Source organism: Notamacropus eugenii, chromosome 7 (genome assembly GCF_028372415.1).
Source record: "Notamacropus eugenii isolate mMacEug1 chromosome 7, mMacEug1.pri_v2, whole genome shotgun sequence".
NCBI classification, from domain to species: Eukaryota; Metazoa; Chordata; class Mammalia; order Diprotodontia; family Macropodidae; genus Notamacropus; species Notamacropus eugenii.
The window spans coordinates 115,716,388-115,737,612 of NC_092878.1; the positions used below are offsets into that span (position 1 = coordinate 115,716,388).

The 21,225-nt window shown below is 36.8% G+C and overlaps 1 protein-coding gene across 2 annotated transcripts in view; it reads left to right on the forward strand.

The window, feature by feature from the left end:
- ARSJ (arylsulfatase family member J) overlaps positions 1–20,543 on the forward strand; it is a 123,549-nt gene extending 103,006 nt beyond the window's left edge. For both annotated transcript variants that reach the window (XM_072623676.1, XM_072623677.1), the window contains exon 2: positions 19,020–20,543. In XM_072623676.1, coding sequence (XP_072479777.1) covers positions 19,020–20,421 — 1,402 coding nt within the window. In that variant the 3' untranslated portion in view covers positions 20,422–20,543. The remainder of the gene's footprint in view (positions 1–19,019) is intronic.
- The last annotated feature ends 682 nt before the right edge of the window (positions 20,544–21,225 follow it).

Consider the following 21,225-nt stretch of genomic DNA (forward strand, 5'->3'; position numbering starts at 1 on the left):
AAAGTTGATGATAATGGGAGAACCAGCTCCTACAGCATTCCCTAATCACCCTTCTGGCAGGGGCCAGCAAGAAGGGGGGACAACTACCCCTATGACTCGATGGGATCAATTGAGACCGGCAAAACTTGTGCACTCCTCTAAATCCCCTCAAATCTCAATGGGGGCCAGTTGAGACAAGTACATGTATTCTTCTATGCTCACCCATGGTTTCCTTCACTCACTGACCAGTGCCTACCTGTTTTATAGGGCAACAGACAAAGAAGGCACCTTGCCAGCAATTGTCTCACAGGATTACTTTACGAATATCATCATTCAGCACAAGTGTAGTAATCAATTATCTCATCCCTTATCTCATGGCGTAGCCTCAGGACTTTCTGTCCCTGTGATTCTAGGGATTGCTATCTAGGATCCTTGGGGCTATTCTGGGAGTTATAATCCAACACCTGGAAACTAGACATTGCCATGGGCATGGATCCTGAGAAAGTGAACTCTAAATAGGATAACAAAATCCTCCTTGCTTATAAGGGGTAAGTGAGAAAAGGAAACGTCTATTTTTCCCATTATAGCATTTAATAACTGCTAAATTCATGCATACTACAGAGGATGGACAAGGACTTCTGCCATGTATGGCTTACCAGAGATCCGAAGATGTTCAGTCACCTATAAAATGCGTTCAAGACACTCTTGCATTCTTATAGATGGGAAACATTTGTGAATAGACTTATAGGCTAACTGAGCTTTATTGAAGGGTTCACTTGTTGAGTTGTTTCACTTGTGTCCAATTCTTTGTGACACTATTTGGGATTTTTTTTTTTTTTTGGCTGACATATTGAAGTGGTTTGCCATTTCCTTCTCCAGTTCATTTTACACATGAAGAAACTGAGGAAAACAAGGTTAAGTGACTTGGCCGCAATTATATAGCCAATAAGTGTCTTTCAAGCCAAATTTGAACTTGTGAAGACAAATTTTCCTGATTCCAAGCCCAATGCTTTACCCCCTGCACCACCTACCTGTGCAACAAAGGATTAACTTGTAGAGTTGCAACTTGATGAACATAGATTTCAATGTCTCTCATATCTTGCCCTCTTCAAAATGAATATGACTATAAATAATAAATCAGTTAAATAAATTCCATCAGATGTTTCAAGGGAAGAATGAAATTAAAGGGTACAGGAGTACAAAAAGTTTAGGGAGAGATCACAGTGTCTTCTAAAAATAGATGCTTTATTAGAAATTTAATATTGAACATTAATACAAATGACTTAACTTAGTAACTATTTACATCTAAATTAATTGCAGTACATGATGTACCATAATGTTTTTTCAGTCCTTCCCTCTAAATCCCTATCACAATTCTTTGGCTATTCATTCTGATTCACTTCATTTGTCTTTGATTCTTATGGCTCTGCTTATTTATTTTTTGCATTGTTTCAAAAGAGATGATTCATATTTCTTTGTAGTCCTCATATTTGTTTATTTTAATTGTATTCAAGTTAATTACTTTAACGAAATTAATTTTATTTAATTATTTAATTATTGCTATATATTTAAATTGCTTCCAACCTTTCACAATTATATATAATCCTAAGGTAGGATCACTATTTCTTAGTTTGCGGTTAGAACTGGGGGCTATATCATTATTATCATTATTAATTACCATTTCAATTTGCAAAGCTTTCTGTATAATTATTTTCATATAAATTTCTTACTAGCATCTAGCTGGCATAACTTTTATCTGAATTTTTAAATTTCCTCTTTTATTATTTAGGGCTCAAGGCTATTTCTCCTACAAATTTAGGTTAATATTAATCTCACCTGACTAAAATTCATCCCATGGGATGAGAAAATTTGTTTAGAGCCTTAGGCACTCCTTTGATAAGAAGCCAGAGGAAGAATCTTAAATATCCCTGACTCCTTGGCAACATGAAAATCCTCCTTTTCAATTAGCCCATTTGTGAACCCTCTAACTGTAGCTCAATCTGTAACATGACTTGGTTTACTTATAAAGTTTATTTGACAAACTTAATTTCCTTAGGGGATGTATGAGATTATGACTTTCTTTAAATTTATCCAACTTTTATTACATTGAAGGAAGCATGGGATTATAGATGTATCTCCTCTCTAACTTTTATGGCCTAAGAGGAATATACAAGATTGCAATATGTGAATGAATTATTTCTCTGTCCCTCTGGCATAATTTTACCTATAAGAAGCCTTCTCAGAATCCTCATGATCAGGTTTCCTCCATAATTTCTGTGATGTGAGAAATATATATTTGGTAGCCATTCTCACCACACTGGGACATGTAGGAGGTACAGTACATAGAATGTTGGGCCTGCTCTGCAGTTCGGAAGATTCATCTTCATGGGTTCAAATCTGGCCTCAGATACTTACTAGCTGTATGACCCAGGGCAAGTCACGCAACCCTATTTGCCTCATTTCCTTGACCTGGAGAAGGAAATGGCTAACTAGTATCTTTGCCAAAAACAAACAAACAAACAGAAACACAAATGGGGTCACAAAGAGTTGGACACAACTGAACATCAATAGATATTTCTCTCATAAAAGAGCCATGAAGACCTGAATTCAAATCCTGGGTCAGACATGTAGCATCTGTGTGACCCTAAACCACTAAACACTAAACACTACCTGCCTCTGTTTCTTCATCTCCAAAATGGGGAAAATAGTAACACCTTACTTCCCAGACTTGTGGAAGCAAATATAAAGTACTTTGAAAATCTTAAAAGATTAAGAAGCATATGATGAAAAAAAGACTAATCTGCCTCCTCAGACATTGAGAAAATCTTAGATTTGGATCCAGAAAGGACCCTTCAGATCACCTAATGCAGTGGTAGTCCAGTGATTCTTCAACTTTTTGATCTCAGGTCTTCATTATGCCCTTAAAATTATTGAGGACTCCAAAGAGCCTGGTTTATGTCACATCTGTTAATATTTAACATATTACAAATGAAAACTGATAAGTTTTTGGCATATTTATCTATGTTTAAAATAATCATAAATCTATTACATGTTTACTTAAAGAACATTTTATGAAAAAACTATTTTCCAAAGTAAAAAAAAAATATGAGAAGGGTGGTATTGTTTTACATATTTTTGCAAATCTCTATAATGTCTGACTTAATGGAAGGCAGCTGGATTCTCATATTTACTTCTGCATTCAATCTGGTATGTTATGTTGTTTTGACTGAAGGAAATGAAGGAAATCTAGCCTCATGCAGATATGCAGTTGGAAAAGGGAGGAATGTTTTAATAGGAAAATAGCATTATGAAAATAATCCTGACCTCACAGACCCCCTGAAAGGGACTTGAGGATCCCCAGTGGTCCAAGGACCATGCTTTGATGGTAGCTGATCTAGACCATTAAGACCCTGTAGCTGACATATGTTAAAGGACTTGTCACAAATCACACAGGTGCTAAGTGGCAGAACCAGAACTCACATCCTCTGACTTCAAACAAGCACCCATTCCCTTGCACCACATTACCTCCCTGATATATGTTTCTCTGTCTCTGCCTCTGTCTTGGTCTCTCTCTCTCTGTCTCTCTGTGTCCCTCTCTGTCTCCTCTCTGTCTCTGTGTCTCTGTGTGTGTGTGTGTGTGTGTATACTTACATATATATATATATGTAAGTATACACACACACATACCTTATTCCCTCCTACTATAGGGAGAAACACCATGTTTTATTCATCTGTTTATCTTAGTTCCCAACATAAAGTTGTTTTTGTTAATTTATTTCAGTCACATATGATGCCTCATGATCCCATTTGGGGTTTTCCCAGCACAACAAAAACAAACATACAAACAAAAAAATCATTTGTCATTTCCTTCTCCAGCTCCTGTGAAAAATGAGAACACTGAGGCAAGCAAGGTCACACAGATAGTAAATGTCTGAGGTCTGATTTGAACTCACAAAGAAGTCTTCCTGATTCTAGCTCCAGAGCTCCTCCCACTGGATCACCTGGCTCTCCCAAGAACTACATAAAATGCTGTATTTGGAGTGGAGAAAAACAAAACAAAACAGGATTTAGATTCCTCTGTGTGACCTTGTGTGATAGTATAGGTGGTCAATAAATATTCGTTGAAGTTTGAGTCAATAAGCATTTATTAATCTCCTACTGTGTGCCAGGCACTGAGCTAAGCGCTCGGATGCAAACAAAAAAAAAGAGGTAGCACCTGACTTCAAGAAATTTACATTTAAATGGGGTAAGACAATGAACAAAAGGAGCTGAAATTGGGGGAAGGGCAGCCACTTGGGGGGTACCCAGCCTAGTTGCATGGTGTTCAGTGCAATCAAGGCAAGCAGAGATACTGAAGGAAAATGGAGTTCTCTAGAAAATCTGAGCACAGAAAGAAAGACTTTTAAAGGAGTTTAATGCTTTGTCCTCTAGCTCTCCATTTGGAAGGGAAAAGCAACTAAGGCTAAGTTGAGAAGATGTTGAATATCAAAACCTAAAGGCATTTAAGGTGGGGTAAAATGGATAGAGTACAGGGCCTGGAGTTGGGGAAAACATCTTTCTGAGTTCAAATCTGGCCTCAGACACTTCCTAGCTGTGTGAACCTGGGCTAGCCACTTGACCCTATTTGCCTCAGTTTCCTCATCTGAAAAATAGAGAAGAAAATGGCAAATTACCACAGTATCTCTGCCAAGAAAACTCTAAATGGGGTCACAAGAAATCTGACATGACTGAAAAGAATGAACAGCAATAAACCATAAATAAGTATTCCTGTAGGCTCTATATTTACTTTGAAAACTACATACTAATATTATCTATATTTTAGTGCATCTTTATTTTGTTAAATATTTCTTAATTATATTTTAATGTAGTTCAGGCTGTGCTAAGTGTTGTGTTCGACACATGTCACCATGTGTCTGAAATATCTATTCTGGACCAAAGAGTTAGAGTTAGAGGAGACCTAGAAATCATCTAGGCCCATTATTTTATAGATGAGGACAGTGAGCCCTGAACTAGTGAAGCAACTTGACCAAGGTGAGGCAAGGAGTAAGTTGTATTCCCTAGCTTTGAATTCCAGTTCTCTTTTCCATATCTTTTTACTGACACAAAGATTCTGGATGTCTTGACAAGTATATCCCTTTAGTAGAGAAAGGTCGCTTATAAGGCTACATTATCTAGATGAGAAGTTTTCTTTTCCACAAACTTCTACAATGTTTTTCCATAAGTACATTTTCCTTCTAGAAAGAATATGAACTACATATATAACATGAATATCACTTGCTACTTGGTGTTTATATTGATTTTCAATTGCAACAAGAAATCCAACATTTTACTGATGATGGAGGAGTAGTGGAAGGAAGTGATATTAGATGAGCTGGAAAGACAGAGTGGTCATAGATTCCGAATTACCTTGAATGAGAAACCTCAGATTTTGAGCTGTCTTCCATAGGTGTCTGGGGAAGAGAGGAAATTTTGGAATCAGAAGACCTGTATTCAAGTATTGGTTCTTTCATTTACTGTGTGCCCACAAGTAAATCACTTTCCCTTTCTTTGGAAAAGCTGTGCTGAATTGTTTGAACTTTATATATATTCATATCAAAGAAAATTATAGTTGCCTGATGGGTAAAACTGAGAAGGTTGGTAAAGATGCTCTCTGAGGCCTCTTCTAACCCTTGTTCAGTTGTGCCCAATTCTACACAACCCCATTTGGAGTTTTGTTGGCAAAGATACTGGAGTGGTTTGCCATTTCCTTCTCCAGCTCATTTTACAAAGGAGGAAACTGAGGCAAACAGGGTTGAGTGGCTTGCCAAAGGTCACCTAGTTAATGTGTCTGAGGTCAGATATGAACTCAAGAATATGAGTCTTCCTGACTCCAGGCCCAGCACTCTATACACTATGGCAGCACCTAACTGCCTCCTTCTAGCTCTATCATTCTACAAGTCTAGTGGCAAAGCCTAAAACAGAAATCAAATCTAACTTTCTCCAGAGCTCCTTCCATTTATACCATGTAAGAATGTATGTATGATTTTTTTTTCTGGAATGTTGTATCTGTATTTTGTCAGCTACCTGATATTGACATAACAATCTGAAGAACCAATGGGAAACCAAACACTGATGAAACCTTTTGAATAATCTAACACAATGCATACAATTAAATAGTCAAACTTTTGCAGAATTACAAATTTTTCTTTAATTCTGTACCTGACTTTAGAGTACCATCTCAATTCTGTACCTGTTTCCATAGATTTGAGATACCTTGTCTCCCACTCACTTGCCTATGGGATTTAATCTCTATATACCTTTTTTTCTATATATAAAATGTGTGAAAGACACTCATACTTTCCATTTCACCAGGATATTGAAAGAATTAGATGAAGTACAAAATACTGAAATCCCCTTAGAAGTATTTATTGAAAGACTACAATGCCTTATGAAAGTACATTCCTGAAGAAGGCCACAGTAAGGCTGAGTGTGATAGGTTAATTCAGTAACCAAAGATTCATGCTTTCTAGTCTCAAAATGGCAAGACCTATTTAACTTTAAAGCAATAGGTAGTTTTCTTTTTTAAAGCCGACAGAGAAATGAGAATGACCGCTATTGATTTTAATAGTGTTGGCATCAATTATAGGACATACTATTCATATGGAATTTATTTCTTTTCATGTGGTTACCAGATGGTGAGGACATTCCTCTCCATTTCAAAATTCATTAATTTACTGTTTTGAATTAAATGATACATTTGTTCAAAATACATTATATGAAAATGCAGTTCTTTTAGCTAATTTGAGATTATGCAAAAAGAAAGTTAACTCTACATAAACCTCTCACTGATGCCTGCAGCATTTGTCAATTAAAAAATCCAGAGGAAATACAACTGGAATTTTAGAGATGGAAGGTGCCTTAGAGTTCATCTTATTTGACCTTACATCCATACAACAATTAGTTCTTTAGCATTTTGGACAGATAACTATCTGACTTATGGTTTTTTATGCACAAAAATGCATTTCTTATCCTCCATATTAGTCCATCTTTTCTCTGTTATGAAATGAACCATGTGCTTCTTTGTCAGACTTCAGGAATCATGGTCAAGTATTCTGTTGGTTGTGGCTTTTAAGTCTGCCAAAATTCTTTATTTTTATAATATGGATGTTGTACTAATTTTTCTGATTTTATTCACTTCACTCTGCATCATTTCATACAACTCTTTCCATGTCTCATCGAAACCATCTTTCTCTTCCTTTCTTACAACACAATAGTATTTCATTACTTTCACATGTCACAATTTGTTTAACCATTCCTCGGTTTTTTAATACCTTAAATGTCAACGATCCCACAGCCTAATGAGGCAACTCACTGTAATTGACTAGCTCTGGCTCTTAGGAAATTAGTTTTTATGTTGAGTTGGAAACTGCCTCCTACAAATCTACCACATCTTCTATGTAGCTTGCCTACAAGGAAGGGAAATACAATGTAATAGAAAAACCAGTGACTTTAAAATCAAAAGATTCAGAATACCTGGGCTTTTAAAAATCTTTACTGAGCTATTTACCAGTCATGAAGTGTCCCATTAAAAAAAAAGCTACTGTCAACCAATTCTTAACTATCCTCTTTTTTTTTTTTTACAAAATTAATCTTTTACACTGCTTAGAACTTTGTTTTTATTAATATCAAATTTCATTTTGTGAATTCCAGCCCATTGCTCCAGATGATAAAGATATTTTCGAATGCTAACTCTTCCATCTCTTCTTCTGAGGGTTATGTAGTTGATAAAAAACACTGAGGGGGATATAGACAAAGAATTCCCATCCCATCCAAAAAAAAAAAATGTGGCAGTCTCCTAAACTCCTTCTTACAGGTAAAAGGTAAATCAGAATCTACTGTTATATCTGAAAGACAACTCATGGATCTCCAAAGTGGCTGCTACCACTATATTCTATTTTTCCCCCTACCATGATCTCCTAATCCACAAAAATCCAAGCTGAGTAAGTAGTGAAATTCAAACAAAGTCTGGTAGACCACTTGCAAAATAGAGAGGATTTATGTTCACTTAGGAATTAGACTGCTTGTCAAGTCCCTTCCAACTCTGAGATTCTCTCATTTCTTTCCCTTTTTTATCCTTGTATCACCATTTTTCATCTGGGAGTTATAGTCTTAGAGACTTACCTGGGGCACTGAGAAGTTCAGCAACATTATCATGGTTTCATAGTTGGCATATATTAGGACAAGTAATGAATCTAGGTCTTTCTTAACCTAAGTCTACTTTTTATTTTCCACTATCCTATGCTGACTTTTGTTATGAATGTAATTTAAAGGTGATAATTAAATTTATATTATTAATTAAATTAATGATCATCACAACCTCCATAACAGCAAATTACTACTCCAGTGCTTCATCATGGTATGAAGTTGACTCTAGGTAAGGAGTTATTAAGGTAGAGTCCATGTACTTTAAAAAAAAATTTTTTTTGATAATTAAATTTCAATGTAATTCATTTTTCCTTTTTTGTCACCCTATTAATTTTATTTTATGGATTTAAAAACCTTATTCTGAAAAGCAATCCAGATTTTTCCAGACTTCCAAAGGGGTTCAGGACACATAAAAAGATCCCCTGGACTAGGGTCTCATAAACTGATCTAGTAGAACACAAATTGTCGTAGTTCTACAAAGTTGTAAATACTTAAAGAATGAGGACCAGTGGTGAACTGTCTATTGATCATCTGGTCATCAGACCAGATATATTTCTTTAAAGATGCTTATCACCAGGTTGACCATAGGGAGAGTCATTTGTCCAGCCATATACCAATCTTTCAACACAAATATTAGTAAAGTGTCAATGCTCATAACAGTTTCCAAAGAGGGTTAAAAGATTTGGAAAATGGTTTCTGTGAGGCAGGTGGTATGAGTGCTAGCATTCTTGTCTTCCAGGAGAGAACATTGAGGCTCAATGGGAACAGAACCAGAACTCGTATTCATGACTTCTGACTTCAGAGTCAATGTCATTGAAGAATCTGCCATGCTGACTCTCAACAGAGATTTATTTATACATCCTTTTGTGTTGTTTCCATCACTCTTCAACAGCTCATTTCCTTTTGTAGTTGACGATATCTCCAGTACTGGGTATGGAAATGAAGTAGGTAATTAGAAAGAAGAAATCAGGAGAAAAATTACTGAAACAAAAACTTAAATTGATAAAATGGATCTCGGTTATGTACCTGTTTTTCAGGACATGACAGGCTAATTAAATGTTTTCTCCTTCCAAAATGCCCTTCTCTGTCTTCTTCAACAATCCCAAACTCATATTTAATTCAAATCTCACTCCAAGGCCTCCTAGATATACCCTACTTCATATTCATTATTTTAAATTTTCTCAGCATTTATGTATGTCGACCTTCCCTAAATAATGTGGCCCTAACCAACGTTGTTTCAAAATAACATCATTAATCCATTTCAACCACATCTCACCAAAATAACATCGGGAACCATTGCTTGGTGATTTCCCAAGACACAAGTCAGATGGTAAATGAGTCTGAGCTGGTTCTTGAGCCTCATTGACTTTATCTTTGCTGACTGTCATGATGCCTTATTTATACACATAAAAATGATTCCTACGAAACTTACTCCCCCTGGTAAAATAAAAAAAAGAAATGGGTATTTAGAGTTACAGTCCTCATATACCATCTCATCCCAAATCTTCATTATAATGGTGAAGACACAGAAAACGAGAGCAGTTAATTCAATAAAACTCAATTCAATAAACCATTTATTAATAGTTTACTATGTAAAAGGTTAACTATGCTAGGCACCAGTGAGAGACAAAAATAAAACGGTTCCTAATGAATAGAAATGATATAAAATATTCTAGGAAGTTTCAAATAGGGCAATTTAAATCCAATTCCCTTCCCTCATTTCCCCTCTCCTCCCCTTCCCTTTCCTTCCCTCTGTCTTGTTCTCTCCCAAAACCTCGAACCTACTGCACTCTGAAACTGGGACTCCAATCTCCAATGGGCCTAAGGGCTCTTCTGCACCCTCCTAGCTTTACAGTCATTATCAGTAGTAAGTGTTGCTGTTTCCCACCCAGCCTGATGTCTTCCTTTTCCTTGACCTCATTAAAGGGGCCATGCCCTAGCTACCTCTTAAACAGGGCTATTAAATGAATGGGCATTGCCTCACCCTAAGTGAGTACCTGCTAAGACCATGACCTAAAGTCACCAAGGTCTCCCAGTGCATGTTGGGTCATCTCCAGTCATCCTCATGAATCATGGGATTCAAATGGCTCTGGAGGAGAAGTGAGGCTGGTGACCTGCACAGCCCTCCCTCACTCAAAAAAAGTCCAATGCAAGTCATGTCATCATTTCTCTGATGGCACGGTCTTCTTTGGCAATGAAGGATGAACACACAAAAAAAAACTTCCCCTGGTGATGTTGTTTTACCAAGTCATGTTTTCAAAAAGCTAATTATCAGGCATGCCAACAGGCTAAGACACATTATCGTGTATTTGTTAATGTGTTATCTGTAATTAGTGACTAATGTTTTACATGGATATGTCTAAGTAGCCTGACTTGGTTCCTCAAGGGCAGGAACCCTGTCATCTCACTTCTTTGTACAAGAGGCCAAGGTCTCCCATTGCATCCTGGGCTGTCTCCAGTCATTTTGATGAATATCTGGTCACTAAATCCAGATGGCTCAGGAGGAGAGAGTTAACATGATGACCTTGCACAGCCCTCCCTCCCTCAAAACAAAGTCAAGTGCAAGTCATGTCATCATTTCTCTGATGTCATGGTCCTCTTCAAAAATGAAGGATGAACACAACAACTTTTTATTATGTTTTTCATGAAGTAAATACTTATTAATTGAAGCAGACTGAGAGTCAGGGAGACCTGGGTTCAAATTTGGCTCGTATTCTTACTATAGGGTACTGAACTACTGCTACATTGTTTGACCCAGAGTTTTTCAGTCTCTTTGAAACTTAGGGCAAAATAAAAACTAAATTAACATGCAGCTCTTTGTTCCAAATTTATTAACATGGAGGATTTCTATGTCTAGAGCTGGAAGGAACTTCAGGGGACATCTGCGTAATCAGGTGATGTGGGAATGAAAAAGAATTTTCATTCTACTACTAAGTGAGATGTAGATATTTGTAGATCTGTTTTACACTAAAAACTTACAATTATGCTTTTTTTAGGCCAGACTGCTTCATTCTTAGATATCCACTTATCTTTGCCTCAATTTGCCTGCCTATAAAATGAAGGAACTGTTTGGTGATAGCTAAGGTTCCTTTCATCTCTAAATGCAGGTTCCTATTATTTCAGATCTATTTCATCATGGTTGAAAAAATGGTTTTGTTTGTCCTTCATTTTGACTTGTGTATAAATTGGATTTGAGTGGGACAGAGTTGCACAAGGTCGTCAGTCTCATTCTCTCTTCCAGAGTCATTGAAGTCCAGTGGCAAGACAAAAGTCCAGTGGCAGTAGCTCGGGAGGTAATAGATGACCTTGACATATTCAATGCCTGACCAAGCTCTACACACTCTGTAATGCCATATGTCTTTGAAACTTAGGGCAAAGTAGAAACTAACTTGGGGTAGACCGGTGGCATAGAGTATTGGCCCTAAATTCAGGAAGATAACCTTTATCAGTTCAGATCTGGACTCAGATATTTACTAGCTACATGATCCTGGGCACGTCACTTAGTCCTGTGTGCCTCAGTTTCCTCATCTGTAAAATGAGCTGGAGGAGGAAATGGCAAAGCGCTTTAGTATCTTTGCCAAAAAAACAACCCAGTTAGGGATCATGAAGAGCTAGACACAATGTAAACTGAATAACAAGAAAATAAATTAAATTAACATGGAGTTTTCTATTCCAAATTTATTAACTTGGAGGAATTGTAAATCTAGAGCTTGAAGGAATTTCAGGGGCCAGGTGATCCAGCCCCACACTTTCTGGATGAGGAAACCAAGGCCCAAGGAAATTAAGTGACATCCTTATCACACAACGGCCTTGTAATTCCAGAGACAGAATTTTTAATTTTTAACTAACATTTGTTAAATGTCTACTATGTGCCAGGCACTATACTAAGTACTCTACAAATATTGACAACAAACCTGGGAGATGGCTGCTATTATCCTTATTTTACAATTGGAGAAATGGAGGCAAGAAAAAGTCAAATGACTTGCCCACATTAAGTACCATAGTTCTGTACTATGATATTATGTTAAAATTATCCTTCAAATGTCTTACCTTCTTATTCCCATTTCAAGCATGGTCAGAAGACTAACAGGTAGATAATTTAAGTTTTAATCACAAGAGAAGAATCAGTCGAACGTACTATGTAATTTAACTTCCAGAATGTGTTTTTGAGATTTACCAGTCATGCCAATACAGTTCCTCTTTACTTATGGTTTCTAAGGACTTTTCTCAGACAAATCATCATTTTGTACCTCAATAATAAGCATAGAAATCTACTATTTTATATATGTATATATATACATACATATATATGGAATACATAAACACACATATATGTATGTATCTATGTGTGTATCTATATTATCTATCTATATTATAGATAGATATCTACATATATATCTACATAGATATATACGTATATGGGGAATAAGCATTTCGTTAAGTGGCTACTATGTGCTAGGACCATGCTCAGCACTTTACAAATATTAACCCATTTGATCCTCACAACAACCTAGGGGAAGGTACTATTATTATCCCCATTTTACATATGAGGAAACTGAGACACTGGTTAAGTGACTTGCCCAAGGTCTCACAGCTAGTAAGTGCCTTAGAGGTAATTTAAAATCAATTTTTCCTTATTCCAGGTCCAGCTTTCTATCTGCTGTGCCACCTAGTTACCTATAACATGTATTCAAACATATCCTACCAAACACATATAGATACATAGATATATATTTGAGAGAAATATGTGTATATATAGGAATTTGTGGTTCTATATATTTACATTATCTATATGCAATTTCTATGTCAGTAATATGTGTGTGTATATATGTATGTATATCCATTTACATATAATGTGTGTGTGTATGTGTGTGTGTGTGTGGGTGGGTGTGTACTGAGCTAATATGCACATCTTGAACTAATAGAAAACTCATAGATTTACGTACTAATCACCATTCCTGGAAATAATTCACTTGGCAAAAGACTGTTGACTTAAGAAAATGATGCCGGAAATTAATATTTATTTTAGTTTAATCTTTACACCCAGGGTTACCATGTTGCCTTAGATCCTGTTTAGGAGTTAACGATGAAAAAATAAATAAGACAAAGCAATATTGTAGAGGGAAATGTATGAGACCTTTCCCTTGTTCCCTTAGGAAAGAAGGAGTTCATGACACTATCAGTATTAATCTAACACATTTTCCCAGCAGTTCTGTATTGCACAGCCCCCCAGTTTTGTTTTGGTTTCGGTTTTGGTTTGGTTTTCCCCTTACCTGATTGACGTAGGTAATGAAAAGTTGTATTAGGTGGCAAAATGAGAACAGTCACTCGAATCAACAGTTTTGTGGGTTTGTTTTTTTTTAATGAAAAACATTATGGCAGAATAGCTTCAAAAAAAATACAAAAAAGTATTTTGTAAGGTAAAAGAGACCTTCTGCAAGTATATATTGACTGTGCTGTAGATTGAACCATGGAAGGAGAATTTCTTCCTTTCCTTTTCTTTAATGTTCATTTCCCTTACTAATGAAGTAGAAATTACACACAAAAAGAAACTGAAGCTTGTCTTGAACACTATAGAACCTTTCACCCTAACAAGATTGAACTCTGAGTGGGAATAAAATAACCTCTAAGTACAAATTATCTTAGTGATCATATTCATTTATAACTTCAGAATACAAAATCTCTTTTGTTAACGATTTTTATAATTAATTTTTGATGAGAAAAATACATCAGGCATTTTTTTTAATAGGATATATATGTAGGGAACACACCAACTAATCTCTCTCCTCAGCTCATCACTATATTGATTTCCTAGCCAGTTTACCCGTTCTATTCCACTGTGCCCTCAACTCCAATTCTAGTCTCCACACACTTCCCTATCCACTAGAATTTTCCAGTCAATATTCTTTCTACCTCTTTCCTTTAAAAGAAATTTGCCTTTCCCCTGAAGACAACTCATCCCAGAGGTCAGTTGTTCTATTGTCTTCAGTTCACAGATCTGATTTCTCATTCTCTATCATTCCTTCTATATTACTAGTATTACTATTTCATGACTTTTTTCTTTAATGTTACAAGCAACCAATTTCTTGTACTAGTCTTAACCCTAATTTTCTAACCCTAAGTCACCCCATATTTGTTTCTGATATTTACTAATTTCCAAATGCTTCTTCCAACATTCTCAATGAATTCAACATTGGGTCTCCCTTTCCATTCCAGTCCTTTTCACCATTCTTGTGGTCTCCAGTCTCCTCATTTAACAAATAACTACATACTTCTTCACTCTTTTCAACTGTAATCACCCCCTTTGTCCATCATCCTTAAGCCACATACTGACATGGTCCCACCTTAGACCACCACTTTGTGAAATTGCATGACAGCCTTGAAATTGTACCCTTGAATCACATATCTTCATTTTTCACCTTTTCTACTCTCACACTAAATACTCTTTGCCTTTATTATAAATTTCACTCCCTGAGCCCTTTCCTGATCTCCAAGAAGAGTATCTTCCAAATTCTGGCTTTGCTCCTTTCTGTTCATAGGTCCATAGCTTTGTACAGGACAGCCTCCGTGTTTGAAATTTATGCCTTCGTTATCTCTACCTCAGGTTTTGGCTTATCCGGATCCTCTCATTTTTTAGTACCCTCTCCACAAAAATTACTTTGTATCTTCTTAGCATATATGTTGCTAATTTGATTTTTCATGTACATACTGTTTTTTTCCTCCTTTTTGCAAGGTAGTCAGGGTTAAGTGACTTGACCAAGGCCATGCAGCTAGTAAGTATGATGTATCTGAGGCCTCATTTGAACTCAGATCTTCCTGACCCTAGGGCCAGTGCTCTATACACTAAACCATCTAGCTGCCCCCTCATACTTTTTTTCTTTAGTAGAATGTAATTTCTTTAAGGTAAGGGCCTATTTCCTTTTTTTTTTTTTTTATGTCTTTATATCCTTAGTATTTATCACATTACCTGACCTACTTTAAATAAATGTTTGCTAACTATTTGCATGGATGAACAGTTTGCCACTTTGATATTTTACTACTATCTACAATCTAGATGATTCTATATATTAGAATTCCTTGACTTTTGGACTTTCTGACCTTCCCAATCAGGAAATCCTCATCCCTGGGTGAGTCTCATCATTTAACTTCTACGCTTGTCTTCAACTGCTGAACATTTATGGGTAAAAATCATAAAACTGAACTAATTTTACCTACTACAAATTCATTGTGTGCAAGCTCACTTAAGTCATTGCTGTCCTGTGAATTTTGTTGTACTACTCTTATCTACTTCCTATATCTTTTCCCACAGTGACTGTTTCAAACCTTTAATCTCTTCTTTCACTCTCAAATACAGCCAGGCCCTAGACTGACATGCCTCAGCTCCTATCTCATCTACTAATCTTTAATCTCTTCCTCCTAATTGTTCATTCATATCTACCAACAAACAAGGTCAGGTCTACCCAGTTCTAGAAAAGCTTTTCCTTCTTGATTTTTCTACTCAATCCAGCTATGATTCCATTTTATTTCTTTTTGCTGATAATCCTTTTGAAAAAGTTGTTTGTTCTCCATCAATCAATCAATAATCATTTGTTCTTGAGTCATTTTCATTGAGTCTGACTCTTCATGACTTCATTTGGGGTTTTCTTGGCAAAGATACTAAAGTAGTTTGCCATTTCCTTCTCCAACTCATTTTACAGATGAGGAAACTGAAGCAAACTGGGAAGGTTAAGTACTTGCTAAGCACCACATAGTTAATAAATATCTGAAGCCAGATTTGAACTCTAGAAAATAAACCTTCTTGACTTCAGGTCTGGTACTCTATCTGCTGTGACACTAAGCTAACCCAATAAGCATTTACTAAGTGCTTAATATGGGCCAGACATTTTTGTACAAAGACAAAAATGAACTAGTCCTCAACTTTAAGAAATTATAGTCTATTAAGGACTACTTGTGGAAAATTTGCAATTGGGCTTCTGTTCCCGTCGCATCACTGTATTCACTCACCTTCTTTAAGCAGCACCAGATAACCAATACTAATTCAGTAATCACCAAAGCCAAGGTTACTTCTCAGTCCTTATCCTCTTTAATTTCTTTGAAGCTTCAGACACTTTCCAACATCCGCCTACTGCATGATCTATCTTTCCTTAATTTCAGACACATCTCACTATCCTGTTCTTTTTGCTGGTACATCATTCTTTTAATATGAATGTTCATCAAGGACATGCCCTTATCCTTCAGTTCTCTCTCTGAACTGACAATATCATTCATTTTTCTATCACTGCTAGACAGATAATTCCCAAATTGGTATCTTTTGGCCCAACTTTTCTTGTAAGTTCCACCATATCTTCAGTGACCTAGAAGACTTTTCCACCTGAATGTCTCATCAGCATCTCAGATGCAACATTTCCAAAACATAGTCCATTATCTTTCTCCCTAAATCTGTTCCTCATTCTGACTTCTCTGTTTCTGTCTGTGGCAGAAACTTTACCTGGTCTCTCATGTTTATAACCTTTAGCTTATCTCTGTCTCTTTTCTCTCCTCACCTCTCATATCCAATTGGTACAAGTCATGTCAATTCCACTTTTACAACAACTTTCATGTATGGATCTTCCTCCTATTCCCACCACCAGTCTCATAATAGTGACTTTTATGAACACCTTTTTGGACATGCTATTGGAATAAATATCTAACTATTGAACTAAATATCTAGCTAATGGAATAAATGTCTAACTTCCCAACTCCACTCTTTTCTCACATTTTATCTATCTTTCACTCTGCTCCATAAATCATTTATTAGTCATACATTTAATCATTTCTCTCATCCATTCAAGAAGTATTCAGAAATTCCCCATTGGTTCCTAAGTAAAGTTTAGACACTACTGCTTGGCATTCAAAGTCCTCTACAATATAGTGTTATCCTTCTTTTCCAGTTGTATCTGATATAATCACTCTCATCATACATTCTATATTCTAGTAAAACTAGACTACTCTGTGCCACATGAATATTACATATGCTCCTATACTGCCACCTCTTTATTAATACTATTATCTGGAATTCTTTATTAGAAATGTTTTCCCTCCCACTTTGCACTTGAATTTCTATTGAACCTTTAAAGTCCAACTCAAATGCCTCTTCTGTTTATGATCTGTCCTGCTCCCCTCAGTTGATAACAACTTTCATCTCGGGACTTTACATAGCACCTACTTATAATGCAGTTATCTATGCTGTTATCCCCTTACTAGACTGTGTCTCTGAGGGCTGAGATAGTATATATAGTATAGTATGTAGTCTAAACTTTGCTAATCTCCTAGATTATGGAACTGCGAATATCTCCTAGAGCAGGGGTGGGGAACCCGGATCCTTGAAGCCACATGTAGCCCTCTAGGTCCTCAAGTCCAGCCCTTTGACTGAATCGGAACTTGATAGACTAAATCCCCTTAATAAAAGAGTTTGTTCTGAAAAACTTGGACTCAGTAAAGAGGCCTCACCCAAGGATCTGGAGGGCCACATATGGCCTCAAGGTCACAGGTTCCCCATCCCATCCTAGACTATACTACAGATGTTACATAGTATTTTGTATAGAGCAAGTATTTAAAACATACTGTACTTGTTGAATGAATAAAAAACTGAATGGAAAGACCTTGGCCTAAAGAGTCCAAGTCCTCCCACTGCATCCTGGGTCACCTCCAGTCATAAAGAATATCAGGTCACTGGATTCAGATGGCTCTGGAGGAGAAGTGAGGCTGGTGACCTGCACAGCCCTCCCTCACTCAAAACAAAGTCAAGTGCAAGTCATGTCGTCATTTTTCTGATGGCGTGGTCTTCTTCAGCAATGAAGGATGAACACAAAGTACTAAATGAACAGCACTGGACCTGTCCATCAATTCCCTGGTCTTCTAAGAGATAAGGTTTTTAAAATTATAATTTTGTTGATATCCTTCGATTTTTTAAATTACCTCCATTATCCAATATATCCCTCTTCCTTCCCCCTCCCAGATAATAAGCCCTTACAACAAAGAATACAAACTAGAAACAAAGAATTCAGCAAAACTAAACAACATATTCAAAAATTCTGATGTGATATATAGTATTCCACTCCAATCATCCCATACCTATGTGAAGAATGAGGTGGGAGGCAGGGGCAAGTGTCTTCTTCATCTTCTCTTGGGGGCCCATCTTGGTCACTATAAATTCTCAGCATTTAACTGTCATTATTTTTTGTTCCTGTTTTTTCTGATGACAACGTTGTTCTTAATATGTGTTTTGTTTTCCTGATTCTGGTTATTCCACTTTGTGTCAGTTCATGTAAGCCTTCCCATTATATCTATATTGATCACATTCACCCTTTCCTACAGTGGTATTCCATTACATTATTTTACCTCAACTTGCTTAGTTATCCCCCAGTTAATGGGCATCTATTTTGTCACATATTTTAGAAAAAAATTATTTTTAGAAAATACATATTTTTAGAAAATATTTGTGTTTCATTAAGTTAATTATCTTGTGAGAATGTAATATACAGTTAAGATTCTTGAAGATAAGGACTATTTTTCCTTAGTCTTGCACACAGTAGGTTCTTAATAAATGCTTATTGAATTAAATTATATTGATAATTTCATACATCACTTGAGATCACTGGAGAAACCCATGAGTTAGGGAACAATGATTTAGGTAAATTTTGCATATTAACTAGATATTAATAAGGGCATTAGTTAAAGTATTCATTGGTATGTTAACAACAAAAGTGTGGTATATATTCACTTTCTGTAAAAAAAATATTTAAGATAATCATTTAGTCTACGTAAACTACGTCTGTCCTGTGTTTACATCTTATGTTTTCTTTAATTTTTCAAAGGTATCAGATACACACCGGACTTCAGCACTCTATCATAAGACCTACTCAGCCCAACTGCTTACCTCTGGATAATGCGACCCTACCTCAGAAACTAAAGGAAGTTGGCTATTCAACTCATATGGTGGGAAAATGGCATTTGGGGTTTTATAGGAAAGAATGCATGCCAACCAAAAGAGGATTTGATACTTTTTTTGGCTCCCTCCTGGGAAGTGGCGATTACTATACACACTACAAATGTGATAGCCCAGGGATGTGTGGGTATGACTTGTACGAGAATGACAACGCTGCTTGGGACCACGATAATGGTATATATTCAACACAGATGTATACTCAGAAAGTGCAGCAGATTTTAGCTTCTCATGACCCCAGGAAGCCTATATTTTTGTATATAGCATACCAGGCTGTTCACTCACCCCTGCAGGCACCAGGAAAGTACTTTGAACATTACAGATCCATTATCAACATTAACCGGAGGAGATACGCTGCCATGCTGTCCTGCTTAGATGAGGCCATCCACAACGTGACCCTGGCTTTAAAGAGGTATGGTTTCTATGACAACAGTATTATCATCTACTCTTCAGATAATGGAGGACAGCCTATGGCAGGAGGAAGCAACTGGCCTCTCAGGGGAAGCAAGGGAACATATTGGGAAGGAGGAATACGGGCAGTTGGCTTTGTTCACAGCCCACTTTTGAAAAACAAAGGAACTATATGTAAAGAGCTCGTGCACATCACAGATTGGTACCCCACACTGATCACACTGGCCGAAGGCTGGATTGATGAGGACACTCAGTTAGATGGTTATGACATCTGGGAGACCATAAGTGAAGGCCGGCGTTCTCCACGAGTAGATATTTTGCACAATATTGACCCCATTTATACAAAAGCCAAAAATGGTTCTTTGGCAGCAGGCTTTGGGATCTGGAACACAGCTATCCAGTCAGCAATAAGAGTTCACCACTGGAAACTGTTGACTGGGAATCCAGGATATAGTGATTGGGTCCCCCCTCAATCTTTTAGTAATGCCGGGCCCAATCGGTGGCATAATGAAAGAATTTCCTGGTCTGCTGGCAAAAGTGTTTGGCTGTTCAACATCACAGCTGACCCATATGAGCGAGTGGATCTTTCAAGTAAATATCCAGGGATTGTGAAGAAACTGTTACGGAGACTGTCCCAGTTCAATAAAACTGCAGTCCCAGTTAGGTATCCACCCAAAGACCCTAGGAGTAACCCAAGGCTCAACGGAGGAGTCTGGGGACCATGGTACAAAGAAGATGATAAGAAAAGGAAACCAGCAAAAAACAAGGCTGAAAAAAAGCAGAAAAAAACTAAGACCAAGAAGAAAAAACATCGGAAAAAAGGGCAGTTTCCAAATTGCCAAACAGACTTTACTCGTGGATAATCATAAAACAATGTTTGGTGAAAACCAGATTCATCCATACTTTGACCCATACTTTCCCCAGCTAAACTGTCAAAGTCAGCTCTGTAATGAGTCTGCCTGAAAACCCCAGATCTGCTCTCATACCACACCAATGCAGAACAGTCTCAAACTTGATCTCAGTCTTCCTGACCCATCATATACAGAACCACAAATGGCTTTGTCAAGAACTTTCTTCTTCATACCAAAGATGCCATTCCCACAGGCATCGGCATTTCAGATAATGCTGTTACCCGTGGTTTTTTTTTTCCTTGTTCCTTTCATAAAGGTCAGGTGTTGGCATGACAGTTTCTACATTTCAACAATTTGCCATTTTTTTAAGTAAAGGAGAAAGAATATGACTGTAACTGAAAATCCTGCTAGTGTGAAGGGGGTTATAGGGCACTGAGCATAAATAACACTGACTTTAGGAAAGCACATGCAAAGCCAAATAAGTGGCATTGGAAAAGACCTAATTTCCTACTGGATTTTTTTTAAGAGTGTGTGTGTGTGTGTGTGTGTGTGTGTGTGTGTGTTCTACACACAAGATGTTTTGCTATTAGGGTTTTTTGTTTTTGTTTTTCATGGCTGAAGATTTTCTTCCAGCAAAAATAAGTGGTGAGCCTCATATGGGAAACAGCTTGTACCTCATATGATTTTACATGTATAAGAAGGGCAAGAAAAGGCCTTTGAGCACACTGCCAAAAAGAGGACTATAATTATTGTTTAATCGCTTTAATAAAAAATGACACCTGCATAAAAGCATAATTTATTTTTACAGAGACAGAA